The sequence below is a fragment of the Eubalaena glacialis genome, chromosome 1 (assembly GCF_028564815.1).
Source record: "Eubalaena glacialis isolate mEubGla1 chromosome 1, mEubGla1.1.hap2.+ XY, whole genome shotgun sequence".
Lineage (NCBI taxonomy): Eukaryota > Metazoa > Chordata > Mammalia > Artiodactyla > Balaenidae > Eubalaena > Eubalaena glacialis.
In genome coordinates this window covers 180,084,200-180,107,276 of record NC_083716.1, presented here as the reverse complement: position 1 = coordinate 180,107,276, position 23,077 = coordinate 180,084,200, and the positions used below count along the sequence as shown (strand labels likewise).

The window sequence follows — 23,077 nt, the reverse complement described above, 5'->3', positions numbered from 1 at the left end:
AATGTATGTCAAACCACAGAAAATTGAGCAAGCACTACATTAAAAAAAAAAAAAGGAAAGACGTCTTGTGTCAAAATGGCTTTTTGACTCACTCATTTCAAAAACAAGTTTTGAAAATTAAATTCCATCCACCGGCTCAGAACAGAGCACATTAAGGCTTGACTATAATGCCATTATCCATGTGGCGGCTCTCTTTCTTTTCTGCAACCACGTTAATTGACAAAGCAGCCTTGGGGCTCACCTCCCATAGTGCCTTGAAGTCCTTTTGCCCGATGCGGAGAAGTTCACTGCTTTCCCTGGTAACAATTGTCGCATGGCGGGGTGTGTTGTCCAGAATGGACTCTCCAAAGGCTGTCCCAATCCCCAGAGTGCAGATGGTCACTGCATCCTGAGAATCCAAAACACTGGTCATTAGAAAAGCAAACATTTTACCAGTGGATGAGTTGTCTTTTCTTTGAAGTATATAGTTGACCCTTGAACAACGGGGGAGTTAGGGGTGCCAACCCCCAGCCCTGCACACACACAGTAGAAAATCTGAGTATATTGTGGTTCCTGCACATCAGCAGATTCAACCAGCCACAGATCATGTCGTACCGTAGTGTTTACTATTGAAAAACCTCCGCCATGAGTGGACCCGCACAGTCCAAACCCGTCCTGTTCAAGGGTCAACTAATTTCTAGACAATAAAACACTCAATTCACTTGCACAGTTCAACAAGTTTTGACAAATACATACACCGTGTAATCACCACCCAAGGCAAGACAGAACGTTTCCATCACCCCTGAAAGTTCCCTCATGCCCCTTTCCAGTCAGGACCCTCCTTTCAGAGGCAACTGATGCTCTGATTTCTATCACCGTAAAGGAATTTTGCCAGTTTTAGAACTTCACGTAAAAGGAATCAGACAATATGCCCTCTTTGGTGTCTGTCTTCTTTTGCTTAACATAACGTCCGTAAGATTCATCCGTGTTGTTGCGTGGACCAGTAGTTTTTTCCTTTCACTGACGAATAGTTTTCCATTGCAAAGGTACGCCCCAATGTGCTTATCCATTCTCCTATTCGTGGACATTTGGGTTGTTTCTGGTTTGGGGATATTATGAATAAGGCTGCCAGCAATCTTGTGCACGTCTTTTTGCAGACATGGTTATCTTTTTATATGACTACTCGCTCTAAGAAAACAGGGGAAATCGTTCGAAGATGAACTCAGCTTTTTTAGTGAGAGAGTACAGTTACGATATTTAAATAAGAAACCGGAACGGGGATACTGTTATGTCAGTCTGTCTTAAAGAGATGAGGAAACTGAGGGTCAGAATGGTGGATTCACGAGGCCAGAGTTCACACAGATAGTAAGTAACGCAGCCAGGTTCCAGTTGTGACTATCTGACTACAGATTCCCAGCTTCTTGTATCACGCTGCCCCCCTCAGCCACAATAGAGTAAAAGCAGCATCCAGTGAAGTGTGGTGTGGCTAGCTGATAAAATGTCCTGAATCAATTATTCAAAAGTGTAAGGTGTACTAAAAAAGTAATTTCCTTTCTGCATGCAACATGGGCGATGATACTTGGATTTAATCCTAACTAGTTGCAAGTAATGCAGTCACTCAAGATCACCTGGACATTAGTTTTGCAAAAGGTATTATCAACCAAGGGAGATACACAAGGGTAATCCTGAGTTAGAAAGCACAGTTTTCCTTTCATGCACCTAATACACAATAATAGGCAAATGTTATTAAGATCAAGTTAGTGACTTTGTAATCACATTACTAAGACAAATGCCCATAAGAATCCAGTTCCTTGAACTGCAAATTGCTTCTGCACAGATATTACCATTTAAAATTGTGTTCAGGAAAATAAAATCAATACTATCTCAGAAGAGAATGAAAGATCAAGGGGAAACATAAAAATGGCCTGTTAATAAATTTTCCAGAAAGGCAGCTGCAAACAAACTCAGTCAGAAAAATATCCCCAGGGCTGAAATATCAATACCCAGCAAGTCAGATACTTCTGAGTAATTTTCAAGTTCTAGTAAAAACACAAGATGGATTATGATAAATCACATACTTTCACAAACTCTTTAGACTACAGGTTCGCTTAAAGATCCACTAGCCTACTTCATTTTTTTTTTTTGTTTAAATCATCTGGACCCTTCAGAAAGAATCCTCTTAGCCTAATTTATACTTTCCAGTGTAAATATCTATTTTAAAACCTGACAGGGATGAACCATACGTATTACTACTGCCACTATCCATGTAGCTTAATTATCTACGATTAGCTACAAAGTATAATGCACATGAACTATGCAGATCTGTTATTCGTGAGCTTGCTGTAGACTTCTACAGAATAAGTTGTCTTCTCCATTTCTCATCTCCTATCCCCGACACATGTCACCATGTGTCACCAAAAGGTATACAAAGACACAGCCTGTGAAAGTCAGTCGCATGAGCCCATCTTCTTGCTAGTGAGCAGCTCTTGTAATAATGACAAAAGACTGAAATTATTCTTGGATTTCCCCTAGAGAGTTTAACATGACACCTGCCTGCTCACACGTAACAACATTTAGTCCTGTTAGTACTGCCAAGTGCCCTTCTCAGTGAAGCTCCGTGCGTCAGGACCTTTGTGCAGAGGGGCACCAGCCCCTGTCATTCCGTCCAGCACCTGGGCTCATTCCCAGTATCCCACGCTCTCCCACCAGAGCTGAGTGTGGGATCCGACCTGCCTTCATCTCCTCCTTCATACTCCATCCTCTCAAATGTAAGGACAGAGAATCACAAATACAAGATATGGTTTTGAAAGTAGGACTATAAAACCTCACCTGAAAGAAGGGTTACTTGCAACTTCAAACTTGACTTTCAGCAGACTCAGTATTTTTAGGACAAATTTACTTAGAAATCTGAATGGATGTGGGAAGTGTGGATTGGGCAACTGGGATAATCGGGCACAGGGAAGAAGAAAGTCCTAAGAAGAACATCTTCACCCTAAAGATGAATCACTACCTTTACAGTCCCTAGGGGCGAGGCCTTGTTTACATTTGAATTCCAGGCGGGGACTTGCAATGTGCTTAGAAAACAATTACCAAATAAAGACATTTACATTCAAATGTTCTCTCAGGTAGCAGAACCAATATTCGTTGCTCAGTATGTATCAATGCGTTGAAAGGCAGGACAAATGTGAGCCACAGGAATGTGAGTCAGAGTAGCAGACGCGCTCTTATTTTAGTGCACACTCCCAGCTCACCAGATCCCTGCAGGTCAGAGTTCCGAGCCCGAAACCCTGTGGAGATGCTTAAATGCATGCCTTTGCCTGCAGCTGCAAGTGCCCATTTCTGAAGGTAACACTACTATTCCTTTAAACTCACACATCCTCTAGAGATCTGCTCATGTCTCAATACTTATTAGATAGGGACTATTCAGACATTTATTTTCTGCTCATTTGCAGATTAATGTTCAGAAAGGTTACCTGAAAGGAAATATTTACAGTGAGAGAGACTGAAGAAAGCAATCGGCGAGGACTATGAAACATCAACAGTGAAGGAATGTCCCATTTTACATTAAGATGGCAATTTATTTGGGGGGACTTTCCAATATGAAATGACGATTTAAAAATCTGAGTGTCTTCAAGTATGAAGGTGGGTTTAGCAGGTGCTGCTGGAGTCCTGCCAGATTCCCCCACCCCTTTCTCCCACCCTAGCCCTACCCTCGAAGGCAATGGTAGGTTCCTGGACAGTTCCCGCACATACTCGCCGTTTCCCCTTTCATCTGCATTGCTCCACTTGAGGGCAGAGTGCTGGGCAATTAATGCCTGTACGGTGTATCTTCCAAAGAGGCATGACAGTAGCAAGATAAATACGCCGGCTTCCTACCCTATCCAGTTTCTTAGAGGGTCCCCCGGAAGGAGTGAGCCCAGTTGCCCATTGCTGAACTCCTTATCTACACATTTTTATAGGCATTTCTCATTCCTCCTGTCAATTCCCCACTCCCTTACAACACTTCCTGGGGTTTCCTCCATAAAAACCACTTGCAGCCCAATCCTTGTCTCCAGGTTAGCTTCTGGGGAGACATGAGACTGGGTTAGCTAAACGTGGCTCTGAGTCCCAAGTTACACTGAGACCTCTGGGGAGGTATTGGGCCTAACCAGTGTTCCCGGAGAGATTCTATAATAGCAACAGAGACCAGCTTATCACTGACTGCTTTGCATCAGACACATCCTAAGTGCAATATCCCTTGGGTGACACCTGGGAAGATTTCATTGTGTTAGTAAAGCATCCTGGGTCTCCAAGGCCAATTCTACTATATAACTAGCAGTGATGGGCTCTCAAAAAAAGAATTACCTGTGACACATTACTGATATGACACCTGGTTTCTTCCTGCAGTCTGATCCGGTTCTCTCTCATCTGTGTGTCCACTTGATCCCTCCTCCTACCTTCTAAAAACTGAATTACCCAGTCACCCTTAACAGTACTCATCCTCCTGTGCATCGGTATTCACGAGGATCTCCACGTGTGTGAGTGGAGTACTATATGCCATGCACTGGGCCAGGTGCCTTGACTATGATGTCTCATTAATTCTTCACAACAGTTAAAAGAGATAATGTATTTAAGTGCTTTGCACCATGCCTGACTCAAGAGAAATGCTTAATAAAGATATTCTTACTGATGGTAGTATTAAAGCAATCCTGCAACCCTGGGATTATTGTTATTTTATAGGTTAAGGAAAATCAGGCTCAAAGATGTTCAGTAATTTGTGCAGTGTGGCTAACAGGTAGAAGAGTTGAGACTAGAAACTAGGCAATCTAATTACCTCCCATATACTTCCTAAATTATTATATGAAATTTAAGAACCTCTTTCTAAGGTTCAGTAGGAAAACTGATTAATTATTAATTTAATCCATACAGGTTCTTTTTTCAATCAGCCAATTTACAGATTGAATACCTAATAATTCCAAATCACCAGGAAAATACCAAACATTTGGCACTGCTCCCCCTCCAACCCTCTAATCCCAATACTGGGGCCCACTTGACCCTCACCTAGAGGATCAAATCCATTCCAGGCTGGGGCTCCGATCCTCTTACTCAGGAGAGATGCAAGCAACCAAAGCTAGAAACTAAGAATCGTATCTGCATTTTTGCTTTGCCCACTCTGATCCTGTGCCCCGTTCTAATAACGGAGCTCCTACATCAGTTGGAGAAACTGGGTTTCTATCTTTCTGCGTCTCTGTCCCGATAACCTGCCGGTATCCTAATTCTTCTCAAAGTGGTAGCCTGCCTCGTTGTGACAGCACTCCCCAGGCCCTGGTTCCTCTCTGGCACCCTTCCAATACCGGGCCTCGTCGTCAGCCCGGCCACCCACCTCCATCACGGAGCCTGCTTCCTGCCTCCCTGCCCATCACCAAGCCCTACCCATCATGTTAGACCTGCCTCAGCCCTTCACCTGCTCACCTGGGGGCTGTGCTGCTCCCACATCCTGCGTCCTCCCCCACCTCCTGCCCAGCAGCACCTGCACATGCCCTCTAGAAGGTGCCCACCTCCACCGTGGGCAGCCCCCAGCTTCCAGGTTCTCCTCCTGCCCAGGTGGGCCCCATCTGAAGACAGGAGCAATATCTTGGTATGGTATGTGTTTCAGCAGAATAGGTGGGGTCTGGTTATTTCTGCTCCTAAAAGTTGGTATTAGGTAAGTTAACAAAGATGTCAACAATCTGGCCCTGCTGGAAGGCAGGGAGCATCAGGCAAAGCACACACACCTGGAGGTACCAGAGTCCACACTCCACACTGAGCGGGAAATCCCCTGGAGGCAGCATAGGGAGAAGAGGACGCGCCTTGTAGACCTAGATTCAAAGCTCATTTCTGCCAATTACTAATCCTGGGCTTTGGGTAGAATGCTCCCAGGAGCCTCAGTATCCTCAGTTGCGAAATGGGCACAATCTTTCTCGTTAGATTATTAGCAGAATTCGGTATACATGATAGATAGTCCTATACGGTTCCTGGCACACAGGTGCTCCATAAAAAATGGAAAATATTATTTCTGACTTAACCTATACATGTGTATAAATATGGTTATCTACATTTCTAAAAAGCAAAGTATATTTTTCTACTATTTAAGTAACAGAGAATCTCTTATTCATTTTGCGTTCATCTCCAATTAATGATGGCTTTTTCAACACTTAAATTCCAAGTTTCTCTGTCCCCCAGTCTGGATGTCAAGTGGTTTGAATGATCTGCAAAACACTTCAGCTCTCTGGGGGAGCATGTATTCAAAGGAACCCTTCTGAAGAATCCTGCTGTAAATCAAAGAATCCTTCTGTACTACAACTAATCACCCCTTAATTTATCTGCTTTGTATGTCTGGATTACAGTATACTGGGTTTTCTTAAAGTAGGCATTCTCATATGAGGCATCTTATTTGTTTGCTTCATTATAAACATTACTACAGTATGGACATGGGAATGGTGTTAAGAAAGTCCATGGTTATGTGTCACTGATATCCAAGCTAATAAACATGGACCTTGCACATGAGGTCTATGAGCAGCAGCTGAAATCTAATTTACACAAGTTAGACATTCTGATGAAATTTAAAACAATAAATTAGAAAAATTCTGTGTTAAGTACATCAATTTTTTGATTGTCCTGTAACTTTGAGGGGTATCCTATTTTTAATCATGCATATTTAACTCACTTCCTTATTAGTAGCTCAAGAAGTTAATTGTCTCACCGCATATTTATTGTTTTGGATACATGTTGGGTTAACATCAAGGAACAAACTGGTCCTTTAAGTGTGTACACCCTGAAACAAATTTTTACAAAGCAAATACTTTTACAATTTTTATTTTAGGCCTATAGGCAATATTTGCCATTAAGTTTGGTAGTGCCTGGGTTTATGTCATAAGCTGGAATTTAGTCCTGGAATTTATGGAGTGCTCCAAGTCCTTTTAGAAAATAAAAGTTTAATGGAACCTAATCTCTGAATTTGTCAAGACATTAGGGCGTATGTGGAGCCTAAAGGATTTATTACCAAGCAGAAAGGTAAAATACTAAGACAAATGTGTTTTTCTTCCTAACAAACAGCAAAGACAAGCTCTGTTACTTTGAGAGCACTTCCCTGGAATCAGTGTTAGACACAGCACAAGATCAGGCAAGCTGGCTGCAGGAAGGTTCAGTGAGAATGGACTCGCATTAGCATCTGATAACTAAATCCGGGAGGATTAAATCCCTGTTTCCGCAGACAGCCAGTCTGTACTACACTGTGGCTCCGTGTTGCCTCCGCCCAAACCCAGAATTACATGCAACAAAACTAAATACAGTACATCCTGCCCCAGGCAGGATGCTAAACAAACTCTGATCAGATCCTAACAGAGTGTGACCTAAGCATAGACAAGTAGTAAGAGATTACAAACAACCACTCTGGACTTGGCACCTTTCAGGTTTCACTGGCTTGATAAATGGGTTCAGAAAATGTTTCCAAATGACAGCAAGGTCTGAAAATAATGGGGTGAAATGCGAATGAACCAAGGAACCAGACAGACAAAAACAAAGACGGGGAAAGATAAAGCAACATGACAGAGAAACATGCCTACCCTCCAAATTTTACAAACAAATATGCAACGCTTAAAAACATCTTTGTTGTATAGACAGAGGGTTAAAAAAAAAAAAAAAAGCACATTTTACTTTGGGGAGAGAACCAGTAAGAGGCCATTTTCCAAAAATTTGGCTAAAAATCGCCAGACAACTTTATAGAGACTGATGAAAAGATGAATGAAGTGATGACCAAGGCCAAGCTCAGCCCCATTCTCTGATCCCATGAAATGGCTGAACAACATTGTTAAACTTGCCATTTCGAATACCAAGTGCATTTCCTGCTTTTTCTATTCTAGCACTGCCCTCTTGTGGTGAAATGACAACATTGCAACCAACAGCATTCCACTTTAGGCAACCAACTTTTCTTTCAAAGTAGTAATAAAAAAGCACGGAAGCCCTGCTCTTTACCAAGCTTCGTACTAAGTGCTTTATATACATTAACTCATTTGAGGCAGGAACTAGTATCTCTAAATTACACGTGCTCTAACTTGCTTACGGTCACTCAGCAATTAAGTGGCTCTGAGGATTTCGAAAGAGGTCTGTTTTAAACCATTGTGCATTGCATTAAGTAAATATTAACACTTTAAGTAAGCGTCTGTTATAGAAATATAAAAGTTTTAATGAATTAATAAAGCATCCCATTCCCTATTTTGCAGTATGAACTTCTATTTGCTCTGCAACCGTCAGAAATTCTTCTTTCATATGACTGGGGAACTGTTATACTTTTTTGGTGTAAAGATTAGTTTAAAACTTTATTTTTAGGATTTAAATAGTTACCATGCCAAAGAGGCTCCTCACTTATAAAATCTGCAGAGAAAAGCAGGACCCTGTCTCTCCGGCCCCTCCCCACATGCACGCACAGTTGGGTTTTGTCTGAGATAGTGCGGTTTATAAAAACTATTTATTGTTTTTAAGCTTAATATTTGTTTTATAACTTGTTCCAACGCTCACTCCTAACCTGAAATCCACTTAAACATTAAAGAGAAAAAGTCCACCCACAGTATTGATACTATTCGTTCTAGTGGGAATGTAAAATCTCTGGCTTTAGCCCGTTAAGTTAAATAGGCACCGGAGACAGGCAGGTGCTTGAGCACACGAGTTCAGCTGTGGGCATCTGAAGGCCTGCGGGTCCTGCTTAGGTTTAGGTAAGAAACGGAGGGTGGGGACAGGCCTCGCTGGGAACTGGAGGATATATCCCCAGTAGAGTCTGTGCTGCCGAGTGGAAATCTACACGAGCACGTGAGCCAGACTGGGACACTCAGGGATGGTGAGGTGGTCCGTGGGCAGGGCCCCTTGCTGGGCATTCTCAGTTTCAGGGGGTAAGACAACGCACGGCCAGGCAGGAAAACGGCTGGGAAGCTGGGAGAGGGGCCTCTGACAGCCGCTGCACAGGGACACAGGGGCAGGAGTACTTCCCGAGCAGGTTTTGTTTCACGGAGCCGTGGGCTCAATATAAATTATAGGAAGGCGTTTCCAAGGACGGCCTCTAAAAGTTCACCGTAATAACAGGAATGGACTAATCCACGTACTTCCCAGAGTTCTTAGCACAAACATGGTTTCAAGGCTGTAACGCAAGAAATGAAAGCACCGTGGCACCAGCTCCTCGGGGAGGGTCTCGGGCAGGCACGGCCCACGGCCCTCTCCTCATCCGGAGGCTTTTGTCTCTCCCCTCGCCCGGTCGGCGCTCGAGGCCTTGGACTGGGGAGACTCAGGTGAAGAGAAGGCGGGGAAGCAGAGCGTAGGCCTAACTGCGTGAGACGCAGAGAAGCTGGTCCCAGCCAGCGCGCGGCAGGCTTCTGTACCCCAGGGTGCCGGTCCCGAGCCAGGAGCGCACACTGCGCGAGGCAGCATCAGCGCGCCAAGTCGTGCCTCCCCCGGCTGGCAGACGTGTGTTTCTACAATGACAGGGTGGGCTGACCCCAAACAAAATCAGGAGGCGAGCCATCTCGCTCCCCGCAGCCGCATGGCTTTTCCCCTCCGCCTTCCCCTGCCAGGAAAGGGCCTGAAGATTGTATTACTACTCACTGGCGTGTTTCTGTTTTCCTCCTTCTCCCAAATGCGGAATCAAGGGCCTTCTTTGTTATAATGTTGGGCATCGGCGTGATCCCAGGGGATGAAGAAGGCGCCACACACCCCCGTGACCACCATGCGTACGTACCGGCAGCGCCTGGGAGCAAGCGCCCTTTGTACCCGTAGGCTCCTCCCCAGGCAGATGGTCTCTCGTGTGGCGAACCTCAGCGTGGCACGGGCAGCACGCTGGATTGGGGAAGGAAGTCACGTGACTTCCAGCTCTATGGGCTACCACTGTGTCCTCCTGAGTGGGCAACTCATTCACCTGTGACCTAAGCAAGATGCAACACAGCTGGGTCGACCTAACAGAGCGGCTCAAACAAAAGAGTGCAAGTGAAATGCTTTGCACGTGATGAGATTTAATACTACTCTGCTCGTAGTGTATGGCCAATGAGAAATAAGTGTGACCCTCCACGGGAGGTCCAAAGAATTCAAGAAGAACCTGCCAAACCAATCATACACAGAGCAAGAAGTGCGTTTTCTTACTCTGGTGAGCAGAAAAGTATAGAGGAATGATGGGAAGGGAGAAAAAGTAATACATTGAAACAGGCAGGAAAGTAACATGAATTTATGAGGCAAATAAAATATTTCTGCTCTGTGTATTCTTAAAGTTATATATAGTTATATCTTCCTATCATACAGAAGAAATAGGGTGATTTTTTTCAGAAAAAATTCCAAAAAAAATCAATAGTACCTAATAAATGTATGCCATAAAAATACTGTACCAGAATCTGTGAAGGGTTTTCTTCCTCATGTGTTTCTTACTTCAATCAGTGGCATCACCACCCACCTCATCATCCAAGTCAGGCTCCTCCTTTTCTCTCAACCCCCTACACATCCCATCAACACCTACCCCACCCTCTAAGCCAGAAACCCTTTGAAGGGATGGGCCGCGCTCATTTCACTGTGCGCGTCCAGGTCTGAAAGGTGGTGCAGGAGGGCCCACATGCCAGGGGCAGCCCAGCAGAGGGTGAGAAGCGGGCCCTTCCCAGCAGCATGCCTCAGGGGGCAAACACTTGCAAGGGGGGCTTGGAGGTGAGGCGTGGAGCTCTGAGTTCTGAGCTGGAATCGGAAATGCAGGAGGGTGGCTGCAGGAGCTGCAGGGGAAAAAGCTGCTTCTCTGCACACTCGTCATTCCTAAACTGCTCAGCCCTCACTTTATCCCTTCCCCTTCCCACCCTCCGGATGGCACCTGTACAACCCTGAGGGTCAAGAACTTGGGCCCTAGAATCACAAAGAACTGGCTCTGACACCTAATGGCTGTGGAACCTGGAAAATGAGACTAATAATAGCACTGAATGGGGAAGGCAATGTAGGGAGTAGCCAGTGAAATAAAACTTGTAAAGTGCTTTGCACAAAGCTGCCTCTAGTGGGCGCCCTGTTACCATTCGCCATTCCTGCCCTTATCTCACCATTCTGGCTCAGCTAAAACCCCACTGTGGAGCCAAAACTCAGAGATAAGTTTGGCAGTTTATCCCCACCATCTCCTCTGACTTCTGACTCTCAGATGAGAAGAGAGGCATGCAGGGCAGGGTGAGACTTGAGGAAAGGAAATGGAGGGGCAGGCTAGCAAGAAACTGCCCTAACCACTTTTGAAGATTTGACTTTGCTGTTACCTCATTTCTTTCCTTAATTCTCTCTTAGTCTCTTTTGACTTTTCTTCTTTTTCTTTTACTGCCCCCTGCCCACCTTTTTTCGTGTGTGAGCGGCAGGAAGAACGTGAAATTTGGAGTGTGTCAGACGTGAATTCAATTCTTCTTTTTTTTCTTGCCTGCATTTTAGAAAACTAAAATGAGTTTATTTTGCTAAGTCAAGCAGTAAAAAGAAGGAAATACTTCTCTTTTATAGCCATGTACCTCTAAAGCCACTGTCCAGGAATTTTCCAGCACTAACATTTTTGGTCTGCAGAGACCAAAAATATGCAGATAAAGTTAGTCCCAGCAAAGATTCCACAATGTAACCAAACTTTCTTTACATACACAGGGGAAAAACAAACCCACAGATTTAATACAAATTTCAAAAAATGTGGCCTCGTAAAACTGTCATTCAGAGGTCAGTAAGGACTCTGCTTTATCTACTTAGTGGTGGACATTAACAAATCCTCTGGGCAGACAACGGTCAACGTAGTAATTAGCCAGAAAACTGCGACGACTTGCAGTAGGTTCTTTTTCCTATGAAAATATTAATACTGCTGCATGAGGTTTCATACGATGCATGGTGACTTACTAAGTGAAAGAAATTGGAAAAAAACTTGAAATCAGGAAGTACAACAAAATTAGAGAGTTGCTCACATTCCAATAGGTATTTGTTAAGCATCTAGGAGGTATCCAAAATTTTTCTATAAGCCACAGAAATTTATCTTCCTTTACCAAACACAGAATTGTTGTAAAACCCAGTAAGCTTCATTTTGAAATGTCGAGTGAATTCAATTCTTAATTTAGCCACGTACATTTGTGTGGCCCCAGGAAAGTTATACCTAAGGTCTCTTGAGCCTTGTTTTCAAGGCCCTGTAAAATAGGACATGAATAACTAAAGATGAAGTCAGTTAATATCCACGGAACCCCTAGCACAGTGTGACACATGAAGGCACTTAGCAATGCTGTTGCTGGTCTCTAGGAATTCCAGGTCTTTTCTTGCTTCTCCTCCCATGGCCCATTGCCCAATCACATTTTGCTCCCCATGATAGGGGTATAGGATGGTTAATTTTGTGTGTCAACTTGGCTAAACTATGGTAATCAGTTTTTCAGTCAAACAGTCTATATTTTGCTATAAAAGTGTTTTTTAGATGTGATTAACATTTACAGTCAGTAGACTTTAAGTAAAGCAGATTACCTGCCATAATGTGGGTGGGCCTCATCTAATCAGTTGAAGGCCTTAAGAGCACATAGGTCTCCCTTGAGGTTTCCCAAAGAAGGAATTCTGCTTCCAGAATGCAACATAGAAATTCTCCCTGAGTTTCCAGCTTTTAGCCTTGAGACTGCAGCATCAACTTTCACCTGAATCTCCAGCCTGCCAGTTGCCCTGAAGATTTCAAACTTGGCAGTCCCCACAATCACATAAACCAATTCCTTAAAAGAAATATCTTTTCTATTCTATCTATTTCTATCTTGTCTATCTATCTATCTATCTTCCTATCTATCTTTCTATCTTTCTATGTTCCTATCTATCTTTGTATCTATCTATCTTTCTGTCTATCTATCTATCCATCTATCTTCCTATCTATCTTTCTATCTTCCTATCTATCTTTCTGTCTATCTTTCTATCTCTTTCTATCTTCCTATCTTTCTATCTATCTATCCATCTATCTATCTTCCTATCTCTCTTTCTATCTATCCATCTATCTTCCTATCTATCTATCTATCTTCCTATCTATCTATCTTTCTTTCTATCTATCTTCCTATCTTTCTATCTTCCTATCTATCTATCTGTCTTTCTATCTGTCTATCTTCCTATCTATCTTTCTATCTTCCTATCTATCTTTCTGTCTGTCTATCTATCTATCTATCCATCTTCCTATCTTTCTATCTTCCTATCTATCTATCTTCCTATCTATCTTTCTATCTATCTATCTATCCATCTATCTATCTATCTTCCTATCTTTCTATCTATCTATCTTTCTGTCTATCTATCTATCTATCTATCTCCTGTTGGCATTGCTTTTCTGGCAAACCCTGACTTACATAAGATATTACTCTGATTGGCTAACCCATAGACCTGATGTGGCCACATCACTAGTGGGCAGAGACCAGAGTCCATTACAAGGCTAGAGCAGCTAGAAATGTTTTTTTTTGTTTCTCCCCTTTGAGCAACTTGCCACGAGAGAAGATTCAGCCATCTCACTCATTCTCCTTAGCTTCTTCCCTCCGTGTGGCTGGAACCCTGTCTTGCCCATCAGAGCTGGCTAGAAGGCTAGGATCACTGTCTGTCTCAGGCTACTCTTGGGAGGGTTGGAGGATGTAGAGGTCAATGTGTTTTCCTTGTTTCTTAGTGACTCTCCAAATCAATTCAGAAAACTCTGGTTGGACATTATGGTTGGACTCTGTGAAGTACACAGAGGAGGCAATAAGCCAGCTTTGGTATAAAACTAATTCCTAACAAAGTAAGAGAAGAGCAAGCCCAGCTCAGGAAAGTTCTCTGCATTGGGGCTGAGGTCAAAACCACAGCTAAAATCTAAAGTTAAAAGTTTACTAAAATTTTTTTAAAACCCACAGCTAATAACAATGTGTTGCTCAGCTATTCTTGGCTGGCACCCCATGGTGAGAGATAATTGGTCCAGGGTAACACTCCAGCAGCCCCTGGCCAAATACTATTCTAATACCATCAAAATCTCATGCCAGCTTTTAACATCTGAGGTGTCAGCATATCACTGCTGATGTTATTTATCATCCCTTAGGAACATCTGCTCTGCTTTTTAAAATTCTTTCCTCATCTCTCTTGCTTATATTTCTTGCTTTCTCACCTTTCTCTTCCTTAATTTGCATCTTCCTTCCCTTTCCTCTCTTTCCTCACCTTTCTCTTTTCAACTTTCCACCCACACCATCATTACTCATTCAGGACCATGCAGAGGAGGAAGGAAAATCATCCTCTTCTAGGCCCTGCCCCCTCTGCACAACCATGGAGGTGGACCGGGTGAAGGTAAGTTATCAGGAGCAGCTCTGAGCAAAGAGGGCCGGAGGGGACCCACCAGGACAGCAGTCTGCAGGTAAAAGGTGTGCAGAGATGCAGGACATGGGGTGATCTGAAAGGATGAGAAGTAGCCGAGAGAGGGAAATTACATGCTTCATCATGTTTCTTCAGAGTCAAATAGTACAGAGCGTTGGCTGAGAGCATATGTTCAGGTGCCTAAGTCCTTCGGTTTTAATCTTGGTTCCCCTAATTTCTAGATACATTACTTGGAGCAAGTTAGTTAATCCCTTGAGGCCTTAGTTTCCTCATCTGTAAAACGAAACAGTAATGTGACCTACCTCATAGGGTTATTGTGAGGATTAAAGGAGTAAACACCTATTAAGTGCTTAGAACGCTGCCTAGCACATAACAAATATCCAAGAATTGCTAGCTGTCCTCAGTCCCACTGAGAAACGGAGGCAGTCTACAAGAATCAAAACCCATCTCCCCCGTTGGACCGCTCTGAAATCCAAGAGGAAACTGGCCCTGTGAGAGAGGGGAGAGGGACAGTACCATTGAGGCTAGCGGGCACAGATTCCAGACAGTTTCTCATGGAACTTTTGATGCACTGGTGCATAGAAAAGGTACACTATTGGTTAAGTAGAACTTGGGCACTGGCCTGAGACCCTAAGCCTCCATAACAATGGGTGGAACACAGGCACCTATACTCCAAACTCCAAATGTCCACTTACCAACCATCCGCTTGTTAGATGGTAACTGCCCACAACTCCAACACACACACAAGTTCCTACAAAATTTAAACCTCAAGTTGAGTACGTCATGAATGTTTCTCACATTCGAAGTGTGCCACATCTGGAGAAGGCTCAGAAGCACTGTCTTAAACATGGTACTTGGCTGGAGATTATTTGTCCCTTTAACTGATTCTTTGATGTTTCTTGATATTTCTTTCTGATTTTGTAGTTAGCCAATCCTCCTCCTTCAGTTTTTATCTGAATCCTGAATATGTGAATATAAACTTGGAACGTTCTCATATGAAGCTTGATGGTAGCCCCTAGAGGGGTGTCCTTTTGAGATGAGAGGTTCTTGGGTCTAAATAGGAAGGTTCTGTACATTTAGGCCACATGGAATAATGACGGAGCAAAAGTCACTGCAGATATGAAAGGAGACTCTGGGTCCAATTTTAAACTCACAAATATTATGGGGTGGAGGGCAAGAAGAATATGAGTTTTATCTACTAGGATGCCAAGCTCCTCAGAGGTGACTAATTAAGATAAAGGAAGCCAGTGCTGCACTTTAGAAAAAAAAGTATTATTGGCCCTCCCACATTTGACAAGTTGAGGTAGAGAAAAAGTGAGAGATATTTGGGGGACTGCATCAACCACGTTTCCCCTGCATTGCTGGAGCTCTTAAAAGGCTGACAAGGGGATCACTTCTAGGATGGAGAAAAGTCAGGAAACCAGATGGAAGAGGATCTAAGGACAAACCTCAGAAGACTTGCTTCTCCTTCCCCTTTGCTCACATTTCACCTTATGTAACTGAAGTTTCTCACTGCAATGGACTTGTTTGCATTTTCCAAATAGAGAGCAAGCTTCTGGAGAACAGCCCATGTGCTCCTGCATTTCATGTTCCCACACCTGGCGCCATACTCAAATCATGGAAGACATTCACTATATATGTTTCTTGAGTAACTTAATAAAGGAATTCAACACATACTTGCTGAACTCGTACTGTGGGAAAGAGGAAGTGGCTTAGAAAATGTAATTTTGATGGCATACAAGACAGAGGGATAATGTATCGTTTAAAAGTAATAACTCTTACATTAAGACAAAAAAAGAATAAGGTATCTTACCTGGTGACTGCTGGTCTCAGAAACTTTAACATCCAAAGACCCTGCCAGGACAGCATACCAGTTGGTTCCAATATCACCCTGGCGAAATACTGGAAAAGAAACAGCCATGTAAGTAGACCAAATATAAGTTGGTTTTACCACGTAACCTGATAGTTTCTCACTGGTTATTGTGAGCCTAACTTGGACCTAGATGAGCTTACCAACCTTTCTCTATCTGTTCCCACGGGAACATGCCATAATTTTCTTTCCCTCTTCTATCAGCAAAGCTATATCCTATTTATTCAACGTTCCATGAAGTAGAACTCTATTAAACAGAACTCTTTCATATTTACAGAGCAGCAATAAGGGATGATAACCCTAAATGCTATAAGATCGTTTGATTGTAGGAAGAATTGACTGGTATTCTCTGTAATTTATCTTAAATATACTTCACTGTATTGTGATTCTTGGAAAATTATTACTCTAGATGGGGTACATGTTAATAAGACTATGGGACTCAACAAAACTAGCTCACCACCCCAATTTCCCAAATCTATTTATATTAAAAGTAGCATGCTTTCTAGAATAGAATGTCTCCTTTTAAGCTAACCAATGGCTGATTAAGAAAAATAAAATCTGTTTTAAAATTTTTAACTACTGTATTTCATTGTCCGTTTTCTTGTTTATAAATTCACTGCTTTTAGGCATTACGAGTTAACTACTCTTTGGAAATGATTCTCATCAGAAATTTCTGAACTTAAGTTTGCTTTATTTTTGTCATCTCAGAGAGAAAACATTTAGTTATTTAAAGAGAACCTTAGTTCTCCTATCCATGTTAAGACCAGTAGTTTGGAAAGTCATTCTGAAACACTGGTTCAAAAATCTCATACAAACCCAACTATCCTTTTAAATATCCTAGCTAAATAACTAGATGGAATGATCTGATATTTTAAAATTCTTCTCACAGAGTCAGAAGTCAAGTGGCTCAATGAAAAATCACATGACAACTCAGTGGGACAGTTAAGTTCTGGCAAGGCTAGTGCTCACTGCATAAGAGGAAGCTTCTGGGAGCCATAATTAATGATGACAAGCTGTTCTAAACTCTCTGACTGAGACATGCTGTGGAAAGGCAAGAACAACAGTAGCATCCTACCAAGTGCAATGATAAGCTTAAGATGGGGGATTGCTGAGTTTATAGCTGGCCTCTCGAGTAACTCTGTTATCCCTAGCCTTTGTAAGGGACTTATTTTAGAGTTAGGGCTTTGCCTTTCATGAACTTCTTGGCCCCCAAAGACATTATCATTTGCCAATCAAATTCACATTACACATCATAGAAGATTCATTTTGAAAATGGCCTTAAGAAATAGAAAACAGTCTCATCTCTAAAAGAATGAAGTTCCCGCTATCAGTAAGAATAAAAATACTGGTTTGAAAACAATATGTATGGATGATTTTTTTAATAGAAGTATGACTATGTTTTTGCATGTGTGCATGTGGGAAAACATCTTGAGAACACACACAAAATGTGAATATCAATCTCTGGATTTCGGGATTGCAGGTGATTTTTATTTTGTCTTCTAAATTTTCTACAATGATGTTGTGACAGATCCTGATAGGTTGCCACTCAGAATCATGCCCTCCTTTCCTCCTATTTAACTGAACATGGATTTTATACAAGTTCCCATCCTACTCTAAAGGGCCAAATTCTAAGAACGTATTTCTTCCTTAGCTCTACTGGGGTAACCATGATTGGTCTAAATCAGCCATGGTGATTGGTTTAAAGATGGGCACATGATGCAATTCTGGCCAATGAAACAATACAGGAAGTCTGCTGGGGGATTCTGAAAAAGAGACAAGAAATAGTCCTTCAGCAGGAATGTTTTGTATCAGCATACGATGCCTCCAACTGCCGTAGTTAGTTGTATTAGAACCATTTGGGACAAATCTGAGTACAAATGCCAACACCTGAGGATGCATAGCAAAAACAAATAAACCAACAAAAAAGATGGGAGGAACCTGAGACCTTAATAATGTCATTGAGCCACTAAATCAACCAACCCTGAAGCCATCCTACCTCAGGACTGCTTATACATGAGTAATTGATTTTCCCTCCTTGTATGAGTTATTATTCAAGCCAGCTGGATGGGAGTTTTCTGTTACTGCAGTATAAAGTATCCCAACAGATGGAATAGCACTACTTTTTTAATGAGAAAATACTTGGGTTTTTTTTTTAATGCAGCTGTCACCCTATCATTTTACTTACCCTACCTCTTTGGTCACATCTGGAATAGACATTATCACTGAGGTTAATTCGAAACATTACTATTGTAAAATCAGCTATGCTTTACTTTTTAAATTACTATTATCATTAGTTAAGAGACCTTTTATCTTATTTAATATCCTGCTGGCTCCCATATTTCTTGGGTTACAGAAAATAATTATATATTAGAATTTCTAAGGATACTGCTGAATGTATAAATCAGTACATCCTTCCAGCTTCATCTGGAAAGTAGGCTGCCCTGGAAGAACCATTTACATGCTGTGGATGAAGGAGTTAAGGAAATGACTACATGGAACTGAATAAATAAAGGAGAGGGAAATGTCAACCTCATATCTTTGACTGAAGCTCAAATATTTGGCACATAGATACCCCATATGCTATCCATCCCCACAGGGTAACCACAAATGAGCACAAACTTATACATGAAAACACACCACTGGAGTTGCATTTCTTACATGTTATTCCTTTTTCCAGATTCTCATAATAACCACATAAACAAATCTGATGAAGGAGATTTGGGTGAAATTTCTCAAAAGCTTTAACTTCTTTCAGCCGTGTGAAGATTATATCCACATCTTCACTGGATCGTTCTAATGGTCTATAAAGGGGAGAAAAGGCACAAGGCTATATCAGAAAGAACTTACTTGAGTCAACATGCATTATTCTAACTATATTCAAATTTTTGCAAATATACCAATTGCAAGTATTTTACTGCAAATATTTATCCCCCTATAACAATTATAAATATTTCCAGGCCTTTGTCAACTGTTCACCTTAAATCACAAATACTGCAGATGGTGTGATATTGTGATTTACAATAAAAAATATAAAATAGTAAGAAATAAGAAATTGTTCACTGTTCCTTGCACAGAGCTCCTAAAACTCTTGTAATTTCTTATATGAGAGCCACAGAGGCCTCTTCAGTTATAATATTTGGCCTCTTGTCCTCAGTTCCTGAAATGCTTAAGAGCCATAAAAGTGAAATGGGTGTCAAGCCCCTTTCCACCACAACCAAGTTTATGTTAATGAGGGGACTTTTGGAAAACTCCTAGGTAACCTAAGGATGGAGACTGGCTGCCTGGAGAACCACTCATGTGATTAGAGGTTGGAACTTTCAGCTGTACCCCTTGACATGGGGGTGAAGGGGCTGGAAATTGAGTTCAGTCACCAATGGCCAATCAATTTCATCAAGCATGCCTAAGTAATGAAGACTCCATAAAAATCCCTGAACAACGGAGTTCAGAGAGCTTCTGGGTTGGTGAACACTTGGAAATGTGGGGAGAGTGGCACTGGGAGGGGGTGTGGAAGCTCCATGCCCCTTCCCATACTTTGCCTGTACACCTCTTCCATCTGGCTGTTCCCAAGCTATACCCTTTCATAATAAATCTAGCAAGTAATTGTTTTCCTGAGTTCCGTGAGCAGCTCTAGCAAATTCATCGAACTCAAAGAGGGGTTTGTGGAAACCTCCAATTTATAGCCAGTCAGTCGGAAGCACAGATAACAACTTGGACTTGCAGCTGACATCTGAAGTTGCATGTGTGTGTGGGCGGGGAGCAGTTTTGTGGGACCGAGCCCTTAACCTGTGGGATCTGATGTCATCTCCAGGTAGACAGCGTCAGAATTGAGTTGAATTGTAGGACAGCCAGCTGGTGTCACAGAATTGCGTAATGTGTGGAAAACCCACACACCTGGTATCAGAAGTGTAGGGAGTATGGTAGTAGCGTGAGGGTAAAGGAAACACAGGAGGAGGAGTTTTCCTTTACAGATGGCTATACTTACTCAAAATTGAGGTCCCAAACACAAATGCCTGCCGGGGCCTATTAGGTAAAGTAAATGATTGTGCAAAGAGCCAAATATAAGGAAAAAAATCTCTCCTATAAAAAAACAGTGGTAAAAGCAAAGACAAATTGCAAACTGCAGAGGTGGGACTGTCTACAGGGAGCAGGCCTTATTGGCTATTTTCCTTATCACTGGTTTTCTGTGGAAACACGGGGCCAGACGTCATGTATTTCAGTTGTTCAGGGAAAGATATCTAGACGTTTGTTCACATTTCTTAAACATTGTGTGGGCCACACACAAAGCATCTATGGACTAGATCCAACTTGTTGACCATCGTTTTGTATTCTCTGGATTAAGACGAACTGGAGAACTAAACAAAAATGGGATAGTTTTACAGATTATATAAACTATTTTCTTTCTTTTCTTGGAGCCGTTTTCCAGGTCTATTTGTTCTTTGATAGACATGTCACGTTATACAGAAAATATTCACCTCCTAAGTGCCCCAGAACATTCTGGGATCAGAGGAAATGAGGAGGGCCAAGATGTGACTGAGACAGGTAATTCTCACCAGATTCCCACGTGTTCCCTGACATTTACCAGCTTCCTTTGTAGTTATGTTGGAGCCATGTTCTGGCCAGTGGACTGTGGCCAAATCTAGCACGCATCACTTCTGAGGTGAAACTGTTAAGAGCCAGGGGGTGTCTCCCATCTCTCTCTCACACTCTGCAGTGTGTGATGGGTTATTGTGTCCCTCTCCCAAAATATGCTAAAGCCCTAATACCCGGTACCCATGAGTGTGACCTTATTTGGAAATAGGGTCTTCGCAGATGTAATCAAATTAGGATGAAGTCACACTGGATTAGAGTGGGCCATAATCCAAGGACTGGTGTCCTTACAAAAAGGAGGAAATTTGGAAACAGACACAGGGAAGATGGCCAGGTGAAGGCAGAGGCAGAGGCAGGAGTGACGCATCTCTAAGCCAAGAAACACCAAGGATTGATGGCAGCCACCAGAAGCTGGAAGGAGACAAGGAAGGATACTCCTGAGAGCCTTCAGGGAGACTTGGCCCTGACGACACCTTGATTTTGGACTTCTAGCCTCCAGAATCATAAGAGAACACACTTCTGTTGTTTTATCCCACCTAGTTTGTGGTCTCTTGTTTCAGTAGCCCTAGGAAACTGATGAGAAGGCAGGTGCTTCAGATGCTACAGCCGCAAGATGGAGACTTTGTCCAAGTGACAAATAGACCGCCACTGTGTGAAGCCCCGAGATTTTGGTTGGGGGAGGGGGAGTGTTGTTAATACAGCATCACCTAGACTAACATAGAGGTCAGGACTACATGTGCCAGAGTCCAAGGAACTTGGGACATTATCAGAGGAAGACAGATCCCATCATGAGAGATGCACATTTTTGGAGGACATGAGTAGGTGACCTGTCACTAAGGGGAAGACCTAAGACACAGCTTTCATGAGTTTAATTGAGAGGCTCTTCCCCCACCCCCATCACACTTTCAGGCCCAAGATAACTAGATTCGAAGAATCTGCTTACAACCTCGGCGAGCCTCCCAATTAACCTCTACTCAAAGGGTCTGAGTTCTGCTTCCCAGGGAGGAGGGAGGAAAATCCTGATGCATTAGTGCCAGTTTATGAGATGACCAAGTGTCCGGAAGAGCTGAGAGCTTTGCAGGCTTACCAGGGAAGGTACAGCACACTGGGCACAGGGCCTCTTTCCACCTCGTGTCCCTTTGGAAGGGCCTTATCAACTCCCTACCAGAAGCCATGTTCTCAAAAGTCAAGGGGCTCTGCAACAGGTGCTAGAATTTCAGCAGTTAATAAAGGGGTGCAGACAACTTTCAATGAGAGTCTTTGAGGGTCCGGTGGGAAAGCATTTCCCAAGCAGTGAAGGTGCAGCGGCTGGCAGAGCTACCCTCGAAAGCTCTAGCCAGCGGAGCGCACTTCATGGGAAGCAGTGTTGGCACGAGCAGGGGGTAACACCCAGCCACAGCAAGCAGCCGTGTGAACCCCACGGGGCTCCGCTACAGAAGCGCTGGCACTAGCCTGCAGGCCCAGAGCAATGGCAACATTTAAGTCAACCGGAGGGGGGATCACAAGGACCAGATGAGCTGGAAATTGGCTGGACATTGATATGGTGGATTCTACTTAGTTACACAGGAAAAGAGATAGAGATTAGAATCCATCTTCCATCAGGAAGGAAAGCAGCATCCCATCTTGTCTATTCTCCCCAGAGCATGTTCCATATTAGGAAGGCAGACCAGGGCGGCCTAAAAACATTTTTGGCCCAACACTCTCCAGAAGAAACTGAAAGCAGCAGGAAAAAAAAAACACTTACATATGTCCATACAGACCAAAACAAGCACAAAAGAACTTCAAGATTCATAACCAGATTGTGTGAGGCCAAGTGACAAAAGACACTTGGAAAGACAGAGTTAATTTGAGATAACCAGGACAAGCACGAAACCTCTCTTCCTGAGATTTTCTGTGGGCACCCCAAAATTAGGTCCTAATAATTGTCTCCCCCATTGTTTAAACATTTAGGCCACAGAAACTATGAAAAGCAATGTTTTCTCTGTCATTCATGGAGTGGGGAAAATTCCATTCAGCTATTAATGGCCATCTTTACCAACCCACCTCTGTAACCTACCACAGGTGATAATCTTTCTGTTGCCCTACTTCTCTTGTGAGTCTATGATTTCCTAATGCCACATACATTCTCCTCTCTGCAGAGGTCATGCCTGGTACGTCCTTCATAGATCCCATGGTACTCAGTAGAGGGCCAAGCACACAAGAAGTCCTTGGATGCGACGTTCTACAGCGACCTCAAACTGGACTCACCTTCTCTCCGACATCTGTCACTGCACCTGCACTCCTCATTGCCGTGCATGGAGCAGGCTCGTCCTCTCTCACCACGTC

The 23,077-nt window shown here is 42.9% G+C and overlaps 1 protein-coding gene across 3 annotated transcripts in view; it reads right to left on the bottom strand.

The window, feature by feature from the left end:
* The window catches only part of RAPGEF4 (Rap guanine nucleotide exchange factor 4), a 304,737-nt gene that overhangs the window by 229,694 nt on the left and 51,966 nt on the right, over positions 1 to 23,077 (bottom strand). For all 3 annotated transcript variants that reach the window (XR_009700414.1, XM_061184992.1, XM_061185019.1), the window contains exons 2-4: positions 18,824 to 18,966; positions 16,109 to 16,197; positions 242 to 388 (exon numbers count right to left, since the gene is read on the bottom strand). Coding sequence is in view for 2 of the 3 variants with exons in the window: in XM_061184992.1 (XP_061040975.1) it covers positions 242 to 388; positions 16,109 to 16,197; positions 18,824 to 18,966 (379 nt within the window). In the remaining variant the exon portion in view is untranslated. The remainder of the gene's footprint in view (positions 1 to 241; positions 389 to 16,108; positions 16,198 to 18,823; positions 18,967 to 23,077) is intronic.